At 41.5% G+C, this 19,927-nt stretch overlaps 1 protein-coding gene across 2 annotated transcripts in view; it reads left to right on the top strand.

Moving 5' to 3' along the window:
- The first annotated feature begins 998 nt into the window (after window positions 1–998).
- TFRC (transferrin receptor) overlaps window positions 999–19,927 on the top strand; it is a 27,072-nt gene continuing 8,143 nt past the window's right edge. Inside the window, exons 1-13 of one of the 2 annotated variants that reach the window (XM_064295808.1) lie at window positions 999–1,104; window positions 6,819–6,877; window positions 7,438–7,648; window positions 8,159–8,369; window positions 9,521–9,670; window positions 9,880–9,982; window positions 12,695–12,808; window positions 13,457–13,555; window positions 13,905–14,044; window positions 15,631–15,794; window positions 16,515–16,634; window positions 18,791–18,876; window positions 19,106–19,169. In XM_064295808.1, coding sequence (XP_064151878.1) covers window positions 6,842–6,877; window positions 7,438–7,648; window positions 8,159–8,369; window positions 9,521–9,670; window positions 9,880–9,982; window positions 12,695–12,808; window positions 13,457–13,555; window positions 13,905–14,044; window positions 15,631–15,794; window positions 16,515–16,634; window positions 18,791–18,876; window positions 19,106–19,169 — 1,498 coding nt within the window. In that variant the 5' untranslated portion in view covers window positions 999–1,104; window positions 6,819–6,841. Of the gene's footprint in view, window positions 1,105–1,470; window positions 3,214–6,818; window positions 6,878–7,437; window positions 7,649–8,158; window positions 8,370–9,520; window positions 9,671–9,879; window positions 9,983–12,694; window positions 12,809–13,456; window positions 13,556–13,904; window positions 14,045–15,630; window positions 15,795–16,514; window positions 16,635–18,790; window positions 18,877–19,105; window positions 19,170–19,927 lie in introns of those variants that run through there. The other variant, XM_064295851.1, reaches the window with a different exon arrangement.

Below are 19,927 nucleotides of genomic sequence, written 5' to 3'. Positions count from 1 at the left end.
CTAAGGTGCAGCGAGGTTCCTGTGGGTGAGGAGAGATTTTTAAATATTTCTCTTTGCGGAGTGGGATTTTAGGCTCCAAGGGGAAGGGCGGTGGGCAGTTTCTTGTGCGCTTCCTCTGTTTTGGAGCTGAGTACTGGCAAGAGCAGGAGCCCGAGGCCCGGAATCAGATATGCATTTTAAAGGACACTCCCGGGAGCCTAAGGGCTCAGACCGCCTGCAGATCTTTTTATGGTGTTGATCGTTTTCTTGTTTGTGTACTTCTTTTATCTCCTTCACCAGGCGACAGTTTACTGACCCAGAGGAAGGGAGAGGATGTGAATGTTAGGAAAAGAATTTAAAAAGGGACAGGAATGCAATTTTATTTCTTCGTTATGCATTGCACAATCCTATAATAATCATAATGCCAACGCACGTGAAATTTCCCCGACAATCCTAACATACCACTTGTTTCTATTTTCCCTTCTAGTCCTTCAAATATTAAACATTATGCAAAGCACTGCGTTAGTCCTGGCTCACGTCAAGTTTGCATACATGGTCCATAGAAATTTGCACTCTGCTTTTTATTTCTCTTTTGCTCATCCTCAGCATCTCCGAAACTGCAAAATATACATTCATAACATGGCTTCATTCATCATATTCCGTCAAAGACCTAAACTTTAACCTACAGAATTATTTCAGTTTAAGTATCCGATACCGACCCAATAGGTAAATGGTAACACCATTTGACCTTGCCATCAGGGACTGAAGGTCGGTCAAGGTTACGTCCAAGGCTCCCCGCACCCCCGACACCCGCAGAGGAGGCCGCCGAGACGCACGTCCAAGCGCCAGTCTCGCACCTGCCTCCCGGGCGCCGCTTCCCGCCTTTGGGCTTCTGCCTCGCCGCGCGCCCGGCTGCAGCCAGCCCCTGCCGTATGCGCGCGCACCCCTCGCTCACCGCGTCCTTCTGGAGCAAGCACCCGCCTAACGTGCTGCCGGAAGTGACGCAAGGCCTACGGGCAGGGGGTCTGGGAGGGCGGGCCGGACTATAAACCGCCGGCCGCCGGTGCGCATCTCCTCAGAGGTGTCGGGATCGGTCGGTGGCGCCTGCGCTGTGGCGGAGCCTGCGTGAGTGAGGGGCGCCGGCTCCATCTCCGCCAGCCCTCCTTCCCTGCCCCGCCTGCAGGCTGGCCCGAGGGTCCCCAGGCCGGGCCGCGGGGAGGCTGCGGCGCCTGGGGCGGGCGGGGCGGCGTGCTGCAGTGCCCACGTGCGCAGGGCGGGAGGGCAGGGGCCGGGGCGGCGCGCCGGGGTGCAGCCGGGGCGGGCAGGGGAGAGGGGCTGCCCTGCGCTGTCGCTCCGCGCTGCGCCACTGCGGGCTCCTTGGCCTCCGGCGCACCCGGGAGACAGCTGCAGCGTGCGGGTCCGAGGGCGAGGCGTCACCCCGGCGCCGGGCGGCCACGCGGCCTGAGCGCGGGTCGCGCCTGCTCTGCCCGAGCACGTGGCTGCCGAGAAGCCGCCCCGGGGGACAGCTGTCGGGGTTCGTGGGTGACCTTGAGCTCGTAACCCTCTGCTTCCTTGGAGTCCGCCATGGTGTCGCCACAAAAAGGGGCAGAGCTGTCCCCGATTCGGTGTCACGGGCGTTTAGGATGGGAACTCTCTGATGAGCCTGGCTCTGCCTTTTGGCCGCATGTGCAGGTTCTCGGTGTTCCCGGAGGCAGGAGGCGGGTGAACGCGTGAGGTGCTCACGTTAGGAGTGTCGGGACAGGTAGACAGTCCCCACTACAAGACGGGAGGCAGCATGAACTGGACTTCTGCTTTGCGAAACTTATGGTCTGGAGGCTAAGAAAAGCTATTTGGGTTAGGGCCGGCTTTTGCTTTTAGGAAATTACGGGTACAGCTAACGAGCTGTGCTGTACTGATAAATTACTAGAGGGCCATTGTGTCACTGTTTCGGCGCACGCACTCAAAGGTAGTTGGGAGGAGGGGAGTAAGAATATCTTGTAATGTGACTCTTTGGTGAACATGTTCCCTCTTGCCTACTGCTTGTAGTGACCTTGGGCATGTCACTTGTCCAGGAAACTTAATTCCTTTTTTTTTTTTTCCTCCCGTAAGAGAATTGAAAGAGGAAATAGTTGTCCAGTTACAGAAACATTTGGATACCTGATGCCTTCATTCTAAGTTTAGATTTGAGTTTGGAATACTAGATGCTGATTCAGTTGTCTCTGAGCTGGGAAGCTTGACCTCTTTGACAAAGACATTTTGGTTGATCGATTTCCAGAAGTTGTTTTCTGCTGTGACAATTCAGGTTACTGTAGTTAGTTGCCAGTTCCCACTCATGGCCACCCCACGTGTGCAGAATACAACTGCTCCATAGGGTTTTCGGAAACCCTGGTGGTGTAGTGGTTAAGTGCTACGGCTGCTAACCAAAAGGTCAGCAGTTCGAATCCACCAGGTGCTCCTTGGAAACTCTATGGGGCGGTTCTGCTCTGTCCTACAGGGCTGCTATGAGTCGGAATCGACTCGATGGCAATGCATGTAGGGTTTTCAAGGCTGTGACCTTTCAGAAGTTGATCACCAGGCCTGTTTCTGGGTGTGTTCAAACGACCAGCCTTTTGGCTGGTAGTCAAGCCACTTAACCGTTTGCACCACAAAGTACTGGTCAGCCCTGCTGCTATTGTTTTTTTTTTTTCCCCCCTGCTATTTGTTTTTCCCACTCAGTTACTCATTATGGTTCACAAGAAAATCCAGAATTTAAAAAATTTTGTGACCGATGTGAAATATTTTCAAAGGGCTATACATTGCACCCTTTAACTTTTCTTTGATGGAATGTTCTGGTCGAGTAATGGTGCTGGTGAACCTAGTCTATGCTGCAGGTTGTTGGATAGAGAAGTGTGCACTTGGCTAATTCTGCCCTAAGGCGTGGCAGTTATTTGCCTCTGATAATGTATTTATCTTGAATGGAGCAAGGTCCCCAGCTAAACCTAATCAAACAACAATGAAAGCTGGTTAAAAATGACCTTCTGAGGCCTTGTGGGACTCCTCTGGATGTGTGCCTGTTGTCTGTTTTCCCAGATTAGCACAACACAAATAGGCTGCAGTGACTTAAGTGGTTCTGACTTATAAGTTGGACAGTATCTTTTCAGAAAATTCTGTGGAAATGAAGAGCCTGTTGACTTTCTTTGATGTCCTTCACTGCCGTTTCATTTTAGGCCCATAAAGTTGGACTCTTATAGCTAGGTAAGACCCTGATCATCCCTTGTCAGGTCATTGTAGGTATGCACGGGTTTTGTAGGTTCTGGTGATCTCTTCCACCTGGCAAATGCACAGCTGTCTAGGGAAATTGGTTGCACAATGGGTATCTCCAACGGTTGCTTGAGATCTAAGCCCTACCTCATAAACTTTAAAGTTTTTCTACTCTTTTAAGTCTTCTTACTACCCAAGTTTGCCCAGCTGATTCAGGATAAACCTAAATAGTGGGACGGGAAAAGATTAGGTTCATGGTTTTCATTATATTCTTTTTCATATGTGGGACCTCATGTGCATTAAGCATGTTAAGATGTAAAATATTTTTACTCCCTCACGTACCTTGGCAATGTTACCGGGAAGGACCAGTCCCCGGAGAAGGGCATCATGCTTGGTAAAGTAGAGGGTCAGTGAAAAAGAAGACCCTCGACAGGATGGATTGACACAATGGCTGCAATAGGGGGCTCAAACATAGCAACAGTTGTGAAGATGGCACGGAACCGGGCAGTGTTTCCTTCTGTTGTACATTGGGTCACTATGAGTGAGAACCGACTTGATGGCACCTAACAACAACAAATATAAATAAAAATCAAAGCAGTATTTGGTGCATGTGTCTCTTGTGACAAATTATCAGCATTGGTGGTGGCATCTTGAAGTAAGCCAGATAAGTGTTGTTTGGTATTGAGATGTGATCTTTTAACAGAACTACCCGTTCGTAGACAGGTTGGTGTTATTTATTACATTTTATTTGAAAAGTGGCCTGTGCCTGTTGCCATAGAGTCAATTCTGACTCACAGCAACCCTATAGGATAGGATAGAATAGAACTGTCCCATAGAGTTTCCAAGAAGTGGCTGGTGGATTTGAACTGCTGACCTCTTGGTTAGCAGCTGAGTTTTTAGCCATTGTGCCACCAAATCCCTCTCCTATGCTTTTAGAATACTTAAGTTACAGTGATTTGAGTTAGAAAAAAATTCATTTGGGGTTCTTTTAAATAGACAACTTATTTACTATAGTTAAGGTCATCGTGAAAGATTGACTCAAGTTATATATAAAACTTGAGGACTAACTTTTGGGGCTATCATAGAAGCAGTGTGGTCTTCACACACATGGAGTTAAGTGATGAGAGCAGAACAGGAATTATTGCCTGGCTCACAATTCTTTCCTTGTGACTTGATTTCTCTTATGTGATAGTTGTTAATTTTATGCCTCTGGTGTTGGGGTTGGAATAGAAATAACATCTGTTTTCTCAGTAAAAATAGTACTTGGATTTCAAATTACACAAAGTGATAATTACATATCTAAGGTAACCCTGGTGGCGTAGTGGTTAAGAGCTATGTCTGTTAACCAGAAGGTCGGCAGTTTGAATCCACCAGGCGCTCCTTGGAGACTATGGGGCAGTTCTACTCTGTCCTGTAGGTCGCTGTGAGTTGGAATTGACTCAATGGCAACATGTTTTTGTTTTTTAATCTAGCAGTTTCTGCAGACTTGAAATGGCTCAGTCTTATAATTTACTTAAGTCATTTCTTTAATGTTTTGTCACTTTAGTCTTCAAGTTAATTTTAAAGTATAAAACTTGAGGAATGGCTGGTTCAGATATGTGTTAAACTGGTCAGCTGCCTTTTCCCAGAAAAAGGTGATTAAAATTGGTTTAGGGTGGGGCCTTCTAGCTCTGGCTGTAGCGATTGGGTCTGCACAGTTCTGGTGCTGTGACGGAGATAAAGGTTTCCTACCAGAAGGGGTAGGAGATTGTGTTTCTAAGAATACAATCTATTGCTTATTGACCCTGGTCTTTAAAAGCTGGCAGTTTAATTTTTTTTGCTTATAGGTTTTAGATAGGGGACTTTTTCTAATGCCAGTTTATATAATGTCTTATATTTTGCAGTCTACTGTTGTTTTTTTTTTAATATTGCTCACAGCTTGCTTTGTGCCATATGGGTATTTAATGTGCTATAAATGTACTTGTATAGGAAAAGCCTTAAAATGGGTGGTATTCAATAAATGTCCGTTTAGTAAATCTCAGCATAACGCCACTTCCGAGCATCTGGATACCCTCAAACCAAGTTAATGAGAAAATGAGAAGATTTCAGTTAATACCTATGTTTTAACTTAACGTAGGACTCTCTTGGTTACTGAGGTGCATTTTGCTTTAAAAAAAGTTAAGGTTCATTTCTTAAATTTATAGAACACAATTTCTGTAACCCAGTAACCTATTAGACTTCGTTTTTAGATTATTACTTTTGGGCCTTGTACAAGTAAGTCATTCACTTAACCTCTCAGATACTGGCCTCTTCACCTGTAAAATATCATCCCTGTTTTTCTTTTGTCTGTTCTTTTTGCATCAAAGAGCTTATCAAATCATTTGTAGGAGCTGTTAATTTAATCAGAATGGTTAGGATTTCTCTCTTCTATTGGAGATGCTTTGTTCCTACTCTTTGTTGCATGAATAGTCTTGACTTCATTCTACTTCCGTTTTCCCCACCCAGGTGATACTCTATTGTCTTTTAACATTGTTCCTTTTTGACTACTAAATTTGATTACTTAAATCTACTTACATTCTAACTGGTTTTCCCCACATTTTTAATTTTGAAAACTTTTAAAGCCTACAGAAAAAAATAATAGTACAATGGCTATCCACGTACCCTCTCTCTAGATTCACCAACTGTTGACACTTTGTCACATTCACTTTTTTTCTTATATACTTTTCACTGAACTGTGTGACAGCGTGGTACTTCATCTGTAAGTTCTTCAGCATTCATCTGCTAAAGACAAGGATGCCCTATTCCAAATACACAATACCGTTACCACACCACCTAGATCTGACATTGATAGAATACTCTTATCCACTGCATAATCCATATTCCCATTTCTTATTTGTCCCAATATGTCCTTCATAGCTATTCCCATACCTCCCCACTGCCAATTCAGGATCTAGCCAAGGATCACACAAAAGTTAGTTGCTATGTAAACTAAATACTTTTGTTAAAGACCCTTCTAAAAAGGTGATATAACTAACCTAACCCAGTGTTTTGGTCATCTATTACTGCTACAACAAATACCACAAGTGGGTGGCTTTAACAAAATGAAATTAATTTTCTCACAGTCTAGTAGGTTACAAGTCCAAATTCATGCCATTGGCTCCAGGGGAAGGCTTTCTCTGTCAGCTCTGGAGGAAGGTCCTTGTTCTCAATCTTCCCCTGGTCAAGGAGCTTCTCAGGCACCGGGACTCCATGTCCAAAGAATGTGCTCTGCTCCTGTTGCTGCTTTCTTAGTGGTATGAGGTCCCCAACTCTCTGCTTGCTTCCCTTTCCTTTTATCTCTTGAGAGAGAAAAGGGGGTGCAGGCTACACCCCAGGGAAACTTCCTTTACATTAGATCAGGGAGGTGACCTGAGTTTACAATCCCACCCTAATCCTCTCAACATAAAATTACAATCACAAAATGGAGGCCAGCCAGGCAATACTGGGAATCATGGCCTAACCAAGTTGATACACACATTTTTGGGGGGACATAATTCAATCCATGACACCCAGGAGTGAAAAGCCCTCACTAATCTGGTACAGTGGTATTTCCTTATATAAACTCTCTGTTCTGTTACTAGGTTCCTCTGTGTGGCAGCTCAGAATGATGGATCAAGCCAGATCGGCATTCTCTAACTTGGTAAGATCTTTTGAATTGTATTTCTCTGTTACCAGTTTGTAAGAATATGAAGTATATAAGCATGACTTTGGCCCACTAAGCATGAAATAGTACCCAGAGGTATCATCAGGTATTCAGTTACATTTGAACTGGTAGCCTGAGGCATAACTGATACTACAAAGGAAGCGTATACTCAGTGCATAGTAGGGTTAATGATGGAAAATCGGGTAAGAAGTTTCAGGTAGTTTGGACATTGTAAATGGGGGTAGCCGAGTAGGTACTACACATTAAAGAAAGCGCTGATCAAAGTGTATAGTCATAGACATAGATAACAGTACCTTCGAATGAGATGGGGGAGGTCAGCGTGTGACCTGGCACTCATGCCATTGGCAGAACTGGGCACCCGGAAGAATGTGGGTTTGGAAGGGGAACTTCTTTTCCCTTAAGAATGTATGTGGAGCCATAGTAACGACATAGTGACAAGTACAGCACCTGACCAAACTTTTCATAAATGTTTGTATCCCCTTTCTGTCTTCTCTTCCGTAACGCCTTCATTCTCTCTCTTTTTTGAAAAATCTCAGTTCAGTGGACAATCATTGTCGTATACCCGATTTAGTCTGGCCCGGCAAGTAGATGGCAGCAACAGTCATGTGGAGATGAAAATAGCTGCAGATGAAGAAGAAAATGCTGACAATACCATGGGGAGTAACCCTGCCAACGTCACAAAACCAAGGAGGCTTAATAGCAGTATCTGCTACGGTGTTATTGCTATAATCATCTTTTTCTTGATTGGTGAGACTGGCCATCGAGAACTTACGTGTTCCTTGTAACTGACTCTGGGAAGTCTGTTGATATTTAGTTTGTACCTTTTTGAGTGCCTTTGTGTATTTAGTTTGTACCTTTTTGAGTGCCTTTGTGCGAGGCACTAGGATGTTACAACTCAGATTCTGTACCTGCCATTTAGCTTAGTCTGATGGGAGAAGAGAGACATACATAGTATAATGTATAAATGTTATATGGGAAATATACATAGGCTATTTGTACCCTAGAAGCCCAGCCTAGGGGTTCAAGGAAGGCTTCTAGGAAGAAAAAGTGGTGCCTATGCTTTGAACAGGTCACTATTTAAAATAATGCTACTAGATAATTTATTGGAGTGAATGGTTTCCAATATATAAAAATGAGAGGCACTATTTATCTTCAAGCTGTTAGAATTTGATTAAAACGCATACTTTCAAGGCTCAGCTGAAAATACGAATATAAATGAAATTCTCTGAGTTCAGTTTTGAAACCTTTTGTCTTTAGGATTTATGATTGGCTACTTGGGCTATTGTAAGCGAGCAGAACCAAAAGCTGGGTGTGAGGGAGAGTCAGCAACAGCGCCTTCAGCGACAGAGGACCCAGAAGCTCCTGAGGCAGATGAATTTCCTGAGGCACCTTCTTACTTATTTTGGGGAGACCTCAAAAAAATTTTGTCACAGAAACTGAATACCGCAGAGTTTGCCAGCACCATCAAGTAAGCTTAAGATGGGTCGTAAGTTTAACCTCAGCATCTAAAGAAATAGTTCCCGATTATTAGATGCAGTGAAACACAAGGTGACAGTCTTAAAGAAAGACCTTTCGGAGTAGGCGGGACTTCCCGATGTTTAGTTAGAGGGGCAGCAAAGAATTGAAACTATGTTGGTCAGGAAAAAGTTAGTAGAGGATTATTCTGGAACACTCTTTTTTTCTTAAAACAAATTCACAGGTGCTTGATCTTTTTGCCATCTGGTTCTTTGTAGCTTATTGCTTGCTGTCAGACTTTATCCTGCTCTGATTTTCCATCCAAGTCCCTTGAAATATGCTGAGATGTCCACAAGGTCATCCCCTCGCCGACTTGACTCCCTTGATTTCTACTGGTTCTTACCCATTAGTCCATACTCCAAAAACGATCCTTAAGGCTTCTGTCCTTAGATTTTTATTATCTTCCTTAGACGCACGTCTAATTCTGTGTATAAAGAACAAGCTCATTGTTTACTTTTTGCTGGCTTCCTGTAGTTTCAGCGGTGCTATAATTCTTTTAGTCTTAAAATAAAAGGTCTTGGCATTTTTAACTCATTAGTGACTACTTTGTATATACTGTACGCTAGGCATTGTGGATTTAAAGTTAGTAAAGTCTACAAAAGCTGATGAAATAACTAATATCATGAGTATATTTACAAAGAACCAGGGGAGCCCAAAGCCAGGAGCATTTCTGTCTCCAGGGAAGTCCTCACGCTTCAAAGTAGATGAAAACTGAAACTCTCCATCCTGAGTTCACCAGTATTGCTGTATTTCACTTTGCTTACAATGACTCTTCTGGAACCTACCCACTTCCCCTAAAACTACCCTAAGCAGATATGTCAATACAGGGTGTCCTAGTACATGATGGGCTCTTAGAGGGCTTTAAAGTGGATAAAGAGGCTTTGGTTTTAGTAAGTTTGAAGCCGTAAGTTACTTTAGATCTTCTTCCACGTTTGTCTCTAGTCAGTCCAGAAGTTTTGGGTCACAGTTAATTAATCTTAACTATGATTTTTTTTCTGAGAGAGAATATTGAGTTATGCCTTTAGAAAATTTGCCTGATCCTTGAGTTAAATGTTTATTTTAAATTAAACTTTAGTACATTTAACAGCGATCTTTTTCCTCCAGGCGGCTGAGTGAAAGTCCCTATGTCCCCCGTGAGGCTGGATCTGAAAAAGATGAAAACCTTGGATATTTTATTGAAAATCGATTCCGTGAATTTAAACTCAGTAAAGTCTGGCGTGACGAACATTATGTTAAGACTCAGGTCAAAGGCAGGTATGTTGAAAGATGTTAAACTTATTTTATAGAAGTAGTGCTAATACAGCAAAGACTATCAAAGTGAAAACCAGGGCAAAGATTGCGAGTTAAATTTCCTTAAGCCAAATAATGCAAGTGAAGTGCTGAATGTATTGTAGCCATTAACATGTTTTTTCTAAGATGGTCTTAGCTTCATTTTAACTTACTCTTTTTTTTCTTTTTGCCAGTGTTGAAAACTCAGTGAGCATAGTAGCTGGGAACGGGACCATTGTATCCTTGGTGGAGCATCCTAAGGGTTACGTGGCGTATAGTAAGCCTGCAACAGTTACTGTAAGTGAGGCAAAACAATGCACGTGACTGATTTTTCCTGTTGAATAACAAAAAAAACTCATTGACTTTGCTGTGTGTATTAGTTATCTAGTGCTGCCATAGCAAATACCACAGGGGCGTGGTTTTAACAAACAAATATATTTTCTCACAATTAGGAGGCTAGAAGTCCAAATTCAGGGCACCAGCTCTAGGGGAAGGCTTTCTGTCTCTGTTGGCTCTGGGGAAAGGTCCTTGTCTCTCCCTAGCATCTGTAGGCCTGGCATTCCTTTTCTCCTTGATCTTCATATAGCATGGAATCTCTCTTCCCTCATCCCTGCTTCTGTTCGTTTGTTTAATCTCTTATATCTCAAAAGCAATTGACTCAAGATATACCTTACACTAGTCCTGTTTCGTTAACATAACAAAGGCAACTCATTCCCAAGTGGGATTATAACCACAGGCATTGAGGTTAAGATTTACAACACTTATTTTGGGGGGACACAATTCAATCCATTACACTGTTTATGGGCTATAATTCATTTTTAAAATGTAACTGATCGTGAGATTTTCTTGCTTTCAACCCTCCAATGTCTTCCTGCCACAGTTAACATCCAAAGTCTTAAGCTGTCTCCAAAAAACCTATTGCAGTCAAGTCAATTCTGAGTCATAGTGACTCTATAGGACAGAGTAGAACTGCCCCATATGGTTTCCAAGGAGCAGCTGGCAGATTCGAACTGGTGACCTTTTAGTTGGCAGCCAACCTCTTCAACCACTTCACTAGCAGGGCTCCGCTTGGTCTGCAAGGCCCTGGATAATCCTATGGCTCTACTTCTCCCTTACTCTGCTCTGGCCACCCTTACCTCCTTGTCATTCTGAATACACTCAAACCCGAGCATGTTCCTGCCTCGGGGCCTTTATGTTTGCCTTTCCCTCTGTCTGGGACCACTCTTCACGTAAATATCAATGTGGCTTGTTCCCTCACTTGGTGCAAGTCTCTTCTCTGACATTACCTCATTTGGGCGATCTTCCCTGATTACCATATCTAAATTCTCCTCCCTCTATGCACTTTCCCCTTATCTTGCTTAATTTTACTTCCTAGCTTTATAAACCAAAAACCAAACCCATTGTTGTTGAGTCAATTCCTACTCATAGCGGCCCTATAGGACAGAGTAGAACTGCCCCATAGGGTTTCTAAGGAGCGGCCAGTGGATTTGAACTGCTGACCTTTTGGTTAGCAACCATAGCACTTAACCTCTGTGCCACCAAGGCTCCTCATAGCACTGTAGCACCTGCTATTTATTCACTTGTCTCCACAGTAGAATGTAAGCTACGTGGAGGGGTAGGAGTTGGTTTCATTTACTCCCATGACCGAGACTTTGGACAGTGCCTGACACATGGTAGTATTTGCTGAATGAATGCATATATCAGACTGCCCTTTATGTGGGGACAAATATGAATAACTCTCTTTGGCTGTAGTCTAATCTTAGCTTGATTCTTTAATGCTTGATCTTTTTAAATTTAGGTAAATATGGCCAAACTAATATAGAAATAGAAAACAGCTAGATGAAATAGGTCATTTTCAGGTTAAACACCACATATTTGTATGTCAGGGGTACATTTGGTGGGTGCCGTCCAAGCCAGGTGAAGTTTTATGATCATTCTCTGCCTCCCTGGTTAGCTGTGCTGTATCGCTTTCACTGGCTATGTACCAGGGGTTTGGGGGTGGATAGATTGTTCTGTTATAAAACATGGAAGGTTTCAGTTTACCTGCAAGCTTCCTGTATTCATATATTTGGTTGTTAATATCAGTTTGTAGCCATTCATCTGAACTCTGTATTAGAGTTTCGAAACACTATGATGAACATCTGAAAGTTGGTTTGTGCAGGTCATGTCATTGTAAGCGATGTGTTTAACAATTTGGGTACAGATGTATTATCATTCTTTTCATTAAAACCTGTTCATGTATATGTACTTAACTGTCTGGGGTTCAGGTGTGGGAACCATATATAGTCGTCCCTCGGTATCTACGGGGAAGTGGTTCCAGGACCCCCACGGGTATCTGGGATGCTCAAGTCCCGGACATAAAATGATGTAATATTTGCGTATAACCTACGCACATCCTCCTGTATGCTTTAAATCATCTCTAGATTACTTATAATACCTAATGCAATGTAAATGCTATGTAAATAGTTGTTATACTATACTGTTTAGGGAATAAGGACAAGAAAAAAGTCTGTATATGTTCAGTACAGACACAACCATCATAGGCCTAACTATACAGGACACGTCAGCAATGATGTAAAAAAAAATTTTTTCCTCCAAATATTTTCCTTCCACTGTTGGTTGAATTCCCAGGTGTGGAACGTGTGGGTATGGAGGGCCTACTATATGATTGTTGCTGCCGTGGCTAGTTTACAGTATTTATATCAGTGTATGTCACTGTGTTTAACACATCCTGTTACCCTTTCTCTTCCAAAAAAAATTTTGTAAAATACCCTTTAGATTAAAGGCAGCATGGGATAACGAAAGACATGAATTTAAGAGGCAGAAACCTTGATTTCACCCCGACCAGCTTTGACTTTAGAACTTTTGTATATCATTTCTGGCTTTGGCTTCTGCTTTTTCTACTTATGGTTTCCTCTCTTAGGTTTGGTCAGTAAAGACCCTTCTGTCTCAGATTCTGTGATTGCTATTATACCACAATGCTAATTAAATCTAATGTCTTTGTTCTAGGGTAAACTGGTGCATGCTAATTTTGGCACTATAACAGACTTCGAGAATTTAAACTCTCCTGTGGATGGATCTTTAGTGATTGTTAGAGCAGGGAAAATTACTTTTGCTGAAAAGGTAAGCATAAAAAAAAGAAAGGAGAAAAAAAAAAGCATGGGTTATATTAAATACATTGGTATCTACAATTCTTCAGCTAAATGGTATTTGTTAATTTTCCTAAGTTCTGAATAACAGCAGTTCTAAACTGTCATACCTGATGATATAATTTACCAAAGTGCTCAACAATTCCAATAAGTTGCAAAAGTTACAGGATACTTTAAAACTATGGCATATCCCTATTGTGTTAGCCATTGCCTTTCAGTGAAAATAATCAGAGCTGCTTAAAAAAAAAGAAAGAAAGAAATTTTTTTTTTTTTAAGTGAAAGCACCTTAAGTTGTGTCTGTGTATATATAGAATCAAATTGTAACTGTTTTATAAAAAGAAAATTTAAAAGCCAAACCTACATAAGAGACTAAAGGGAGCATCAAAAGACAGCCTTGTTTGGGTTTTTATTCTCTTATCTTCCAAATTCTCCTTAATGAGTTAGTTTCAAGGGAGTGTTTTTTCCCCACCCCGTCCTAAATACATAGGCTGTTGGGAGTATCATTCTAGTTCTCTATCGTGTCAGGTAACCATTTGCCCTATAGTGTAAAGTCTAGTATGTATTCCTTCCATTTTGTTATGAGCAGATCTTCATTTTCTGAGCTTTACATCTTTTTCTTCAGACTGCAAATGCTGAAAGCTTTAATGCAACTGGTGTCTTGATATACATGGACCAAGCTGACTTCCCCGTTGTTGAGGCGGATCTCCCAGTCTTTGGACATGTGAGTTCTTACTTGTTGAGTAAATGAGTTTTTGGGTTCTCCTAGTTGTGCCTTTCTAAGTACCTTTCTTTTTTTTTCTGGGAAAGTTTTAACAGTAAGCAAGAAGATGGATTAGATGACTTTACCAACTAGTTATTACTTGTTGCTAAAAGTACTTGATCAGTAGCATCTTGAATTGAGAATTTGGCATGTTGCATATAAAAACAAGACATGTGTAGAGCCATTCAAACTTTCACACTTACAGGGTGCTAAACTCAGCTTGGGCTGTAGCCTTACACTGAATCTGAATATTACAGAGAAGTTCTTGAATGGGTGCCTTATAGAACTAATTACTCTTTTGTTTTAATAGGCTCATCTGGGAACAGGTGATCCTTATACACCTGGATTCCCCTCCTTCAATCACACTCAGTTTCCACCAGCTCAGTCATCAGGATTGCCTAATATACCTGTACAAACAATTTCCAGATCTGGGGCAGAACAGCTGTTTGAGTAAGTTCTTATTTGAAAGCTATCTTGTAGGTGAAGTTTTATGATTAGGGAAGAATAATAAACTGTTTGAGTTGATGTGATAGAATCTTAAAACAATTGGCTATAATTTTCCACATTTGGAAATTTTAGAAATGGTTAACTGTTAACTTGGTGTAGGTAAAAATAAAATTTTTCCCTTCATTAAGTGATTGTAATAGACACTTGATTTTTAAACTCAAAGAGGCCTTGCTCGGTTTACCCAGTGAATTCCCTGTGCAGTGTCGCTGACTTAGCTTCTGCTTGAGTACTTCCTGTTTGAAGCACTCTATTGCCTGTGGAAACTCACTCAGTTATTGAAGATCTGTGAGAATTCGTGTTGAGCAGAAATTTATTCCCTGCAGCGCCCATTCATCCTGAATTTTTTTTGTAATGTCACAGCGCAGTTCAAGTTTCCTTGCGTATAGATTGAATATCCTTAGCTCTCGTGACAGTTCCCAGATACTTAGTCATGCTTAGTCCTTCTAGGTATACTTCCCAGTTTATTAGTATCCCTCTTTAAAAATAGAACCCAATCTGATTAGAGTTTATATCATTAGTAATTTTTACCTTGATGTGAATACATTTTTCACTTGGTATTGGCATAGGATGGAGAATCAGAAGACCTAGTTTCAGACCTTTATGTGTAAGTAAGGAGCCCCTGTGATGCAGTGTTAAGAGCTTGGCTGCCAACCAAAAGGTTGGCAGTTGGAATCCACCAGCTGCTCCTTGGAAACCCTGTGGAGCAGTTCTCTTCTGTCCTGTAGGGTCACTGTGAGTCAGAACTGACTCAACAGCACCTAACAACAACATGTGTAAGTGAGTCCCTTTGCAACAGTTAGTGTTTGGATAACTCATGAGGAACTAGGTAGGGGAAGGTGTCTTAACTATAAGTAAGAAAAAAAAAAAATAAGTAGCATGGGAATATTCTTTTATAACTCAGATAAGATTGTGTACCACCCTTACTGTTCGTGGAGAGGGTTAGAAAACATGAGAGTGTATTAATGGAATTTTTTTTTAAAATAATTTCATTGAAATATGATCTGCCTACTGGGTTTACCATATAATTCACCCATTTAAAGTGTACAATTCAGTGGTTTTTAGTATATTAACAGACATGTGCCATCATCACCACAGTCAATTTTAGAACATTTTTATCATCTCAAAAAAGAGATGTTGTACCATTTAGCTGTCATCCCCTGCTTACCCATCCTCCATCCCAGCCCTTAGTGACTACTAATCTATCAATGGACTTTTCTATAAGAACTTCATTTTGAGTCCATCTTGGTATGTATTTCAAATTTAAACAATACTTGTGTCTCTGGCAGAAAGGCATATATCAGATGGGGATAGGTAAAGAATTAAAAATGTATATATATTGGTTAAACTGGGACTCATGGCCTTCAAATGACAGCCTGTAGATCAGAATGAGACACAAATAGCTGACCACTTAGGGAACGCATTTTATATGTTCTCTTATGCAGCAGAGCACTTTACCCGGCAGAGTAGGACTGGTTTTATAAGCCTGGGGGAAGTAACAATGGCTCAGAACTCTGATCTCTGTTTTCTAGTCCTAAAAATATGGAACAGCTCTGTCCTGGTACTTGGAAAACAAAGTCTTTATGTAAGATGCGGTCCGTAGAAGGTAGGAACGTGAAACTCACTGTCAACAATGTGCTGAAAGAGGCAAGAATTCTGAACATCTTTGGCGTTATCAAAGGCTTTGAGGAACCAGGTAAAGACTCTTGTTTTGAGTGGGTTTTCCCCGCTCTGGTTTTTCTTGGTGTTCTTAAGGATGTGGCCAGAGGAGGAGGGAGTGCAGGAAGGCTGTCTTGGCTTGATTGAGGGAAATGTGAAATCCTGTCTGTCCTACATTGAATTGCTTAGGTGTCGATTTTATTGGGAGGTAATAGGGTCCTAGGAAATTGACTTGTTACAACTAAGATATCCACTTTAAAGTTCTTGTATAGACCAGCAGTAAGCAAACTTCATAAAAGTGCAGGTAATAAACATCTTGGGGCCATGTGGTCTCTGTTGCAACATTCTCAATGTCGTAGCATGAAAACAGCCATAGACAATAAGTAACAGATGGGTGTGCAGACAGCGGTTTGCCGATCTCTGGTATAGACTGTCCACTAAAAGCAATCAAATAGTCTTCCCATTTAGTAAGGAAAGCCCTTGGACTTCATTTCTTATTAAAGAATTTGTAAGCACTAGTGAGTAAAATCAATTAGTAATGCAGAAAAAGAGTAGCAATACTAATAAGGAAAAACCAGATTTGTACTATCGTGTCAGTTTTTAATCCTCAGAGTCCAAAGTCAGATCTGAGGTAAAACTCTCATCATTAATACCTATGTTACAATGTTTTTTACTGTTCTAATAATTTAGACTTCAATATTAGAAGAACGGTTTAAAAGCTAATTGTATCATTTATCATCTTCTTCTTCTTTTTAAGACCGCTACGTTGTAGTCGGAGCACAGAGGGATGCCTGGGGTACCGGAGCGGCAAAGTCCGGTGTAGGAACAGCTCTTCTCTTAGAACTTGCACGGATATTCTCAGATATGGTCTTGAAAGGTAGAGCGTAAATTTCCATACCTCGAACATCTACGTGCACACATAGTTCTAGATACCATCACATGCTTTGCTCACTTTTGCCTGTGTTCTTAGGGTCTCTCATTAGTGCTAGACCCTTACTTCTGCAGTACCAGGCAGATTGTCTTTTGTTGTAGCTGCCTTTTGACTTTGAAACAGCTTTCTGTGCAGTGTCTTCATTGCATTGTCATTAATTTCCTTGAAACATTGGGCAGTGTTATATTGGGACCCGATTCTTAGTTTGACATACCCAATATAACGTGGCAAACCTAACATGGTCCCTGAGAATCCATTCGAAAACAGTGGCATGCCTCTATACTAATGTGCTACGGTCTGACAACTCTTATACTTTTGATGTGCTTACTGTCAAGACTTTCTCTCGTGATACTTGCCACTCTTCCACACCCACCTTCCCACACATGTAGACCCCCCACCACAATCTCAACTTTTTGAGTCATTGGGTAAGTTGTGGTGCTTAACTTTTACACAAAAGTACCTTAATGAAGAAAAACACATACCCAGGGAGGGGGTGGGGTGGAGGGCAGTGGCACACGGAGCCCCAAGAGGGAGCTGTTGGGAATATTGTAATCTCTCTGAAAACACCTATAATTTTAATCTGTAAATTTTTATTTCATAATAGTGTTTTTAAAATACTCCAGCATTTTAAGTGACTTACCCCTAAGCGATTTGTTTTCAGAGAGGGTACTCGTCATACCTACACTGTGATTTCATGTATTTCTTGGTGTTTGAACATCTCTTGGTCCAGAAGTTAAGAGGCTCCAAAGAATGGAGTTGTGGAAGAGTGACTACCAGTAAGCCTGTCCCCTGCTCTTATGTATTTGAATTTGTTGATGATCCCTTATTTTGTACTTTGTAGGTTTCTTTTAAAATTGATTTCTGATCCTTTATTGTCCTTTCATCTGGGCCTCAGGAGAAGGGGAAAAAAGAAATTTTTTTTTAATTTATTTTATTGTTGAGAATATATATCTAACAAAAATTCACCAATTCAGCAGTTTCTACATGTACAATTCAGTGACATTGATTACATTCTCTAAGTTGTACAACCATTCTTGCCTTCCTTTTCTGAGTTGTTCTTCCCCCATTAATATAAACTCATTGCCCCTTAAGGTTTCTGTCTAATCTTTCGAGTTGCTGTTGTCAATTTGATTCCATGTAGATAGTTCTTAAAAGAGTATAATGCTCAAGGCAGACTTTTTTTTTTACTAGTTAAGCTAAACTATTGTTTGGTTTTGTCTTAGTTATCTAGTGCTGCCATAACAGAAATACCACAAGTGGACGGCTTTAACAAAGAGAAATTAATTTTCTCAGTCTAGTAGCTTACAAGTCCAAATACAGGGCACTGGCTCCAGGGCAAGGCTTTCTCTCTCTGTTGGCTCTGGAGAAAGGTCCTTGTCCTCAATCTTCCCCTGGTTGAGGAGCTTCTCAGGCGCAGGGACCCTATGTCCAAAGGACGCACTTTGCTCCAGGTGCTGGTTTCTTGGTGTATGAGGTCCCCCTGTCTCTCTGCTTGCATCTATCTTTTATATCTCAAGAGATCACCTCAAGACACAATCTAATCCTGTAGGTTGAGTCCTGCCTCACTAACACAACTGCTGCCTATCCTCCCTCATTAACATCATAGAGGCAGGATTTACAACATATAGGAAAACCACATAATACTGGGAATCATGGCCCATCCCAATAGATACACACATTTTTTGGGGTACATAATTCAATCTATGACAAGTTTTAAGAAGACTTGAGATATTTCTGGCTTAAGGTTTAAAGATTTCTCTCAGGGCAATAATTTCAGGGTTCATCCAGTCTCCATGGCTCCAGAAAGTCTGGAGGCCACAAGAATTTGAAATTCTGTTCTGCATTGCCCACCCATTTGACAAGGATTCTTCTATAGAATCTTTGATCAAAATGTTCAGAAATGGTAGCTGGGCACCATCTAGTTCTTCTGGTGTCATAGCAAAGGAGGCAGTTGTTCATGGAGGCAGTTAGCCACATTCCATTTTCAGGAGGAGGGGAAGTATTTTTTAATCTGCCATTTTTAGTTAGAAGTTTCTGATTCATCTTAAGTCCGCTGCCTGCCTATAACCTTTCCCAAGGTAAAACTAACTTTGTTCTTTCAGATGGATTTAAACCCAGCAGAAGTATCGTCTTTGCCAGCTGGAGTGCTGGAGAGTTTGGAGCTGTTGGTGCCACTGAATGGCTAGAGGTATTATCTGTGTATCATCCATGCCCAGAACGGGCACCTGAACTTGTATTGGCTTAAGCTGTCCTCCAGAAACCAGAAACTCTTAGGTTTGATTATACCATTTTTGGTCTTTGTATATTTAGCCTCAGTAGAAATCCAAATTTAAAAATGAATCCTTAACAATAGCTACCCTGTAGAATACATAGATTAATACATATTAGTGCCTTAATTTTTTCCCCTTCTCTTCTAGGGATACCTTTCAACCTTGCATCTGAAGGCGTTTACTTACATTAATCTGGATAAAGCTGTTCTTGGTAAGTATCCTTTTCATGAGCTCTTTAAGAATTCAGGTTAACTACTTACAAAACAGCAGACAGAAGCTTTCCAAAGCAGCGCTTCGTATTTCTTTACAATTTATACCTTGGCCAGAATCAGATCAAAACATTGATTTGGTTGTCTTGAATTGTCCATTAGGTTCTAGAATGGGCACAGGTTGCCGTGTCTAGAGAGGCGGTGCCTGGTGTGATCCCTCAGACCAGCAGCGTCAAGATCACATGGGAACTGCTAGAAACGCAGATTCCACCCCAAACCTCTGGAATCAGAAACTTGGAGCTTGGGTCCAGCAAAGTGTGTTAACAAGCACTGTGGGTGATTCTGACACACTAAAGTTTGAGACCTACTGACGTGGACTCTTTTTTAGACTGGAAAGGACTAAACCACACCATATAAACTGGTATTTTTAGAGCCTGTCTCACATCCTACTAGATTGTGGCATCACTGATAGAAATACTGGATAGTCAGACTTCTAAAAGAGTCTGAACGTTGGCAGATGTAGCCAGTGGGTGAGCTGAGACTAGTGAAATGTCTACATTGGGAAGAGAAATAAAGAAGTTACAATTCAACGAAATCCGTAATAGATCAGTCAGGATTTCCCTGTGTTACATGTGCAGCAAAATATGTTGAATATAGCAAACTTGCTGTAACTAGCAGATGACTGCCCTAACCTGGGTGAACCAAAAAGGTACAAAAAAATAACACCAGCATTAAAGTGTGTGAACTGAAATAGTAAGTG

The sequence above is a fragment of the Loxodonta africana genome, chromosome 1, assembly GCF_030014295.1.
Source record: "Loxodonta africana isolate mLoxAfr1 chromosome 1, mLoxAfr1.hap2, whole genome shotgun sequence".
Lineage (NCBI taxonomy): Eukaryota > Metazoa > Chordata > Mammalia > Proboscidea > Elephantidae > Loxodonta > Loxodonta africana.
This window is presented reverse-complemented; position numbering and strand designations above follow the sequence as displayed.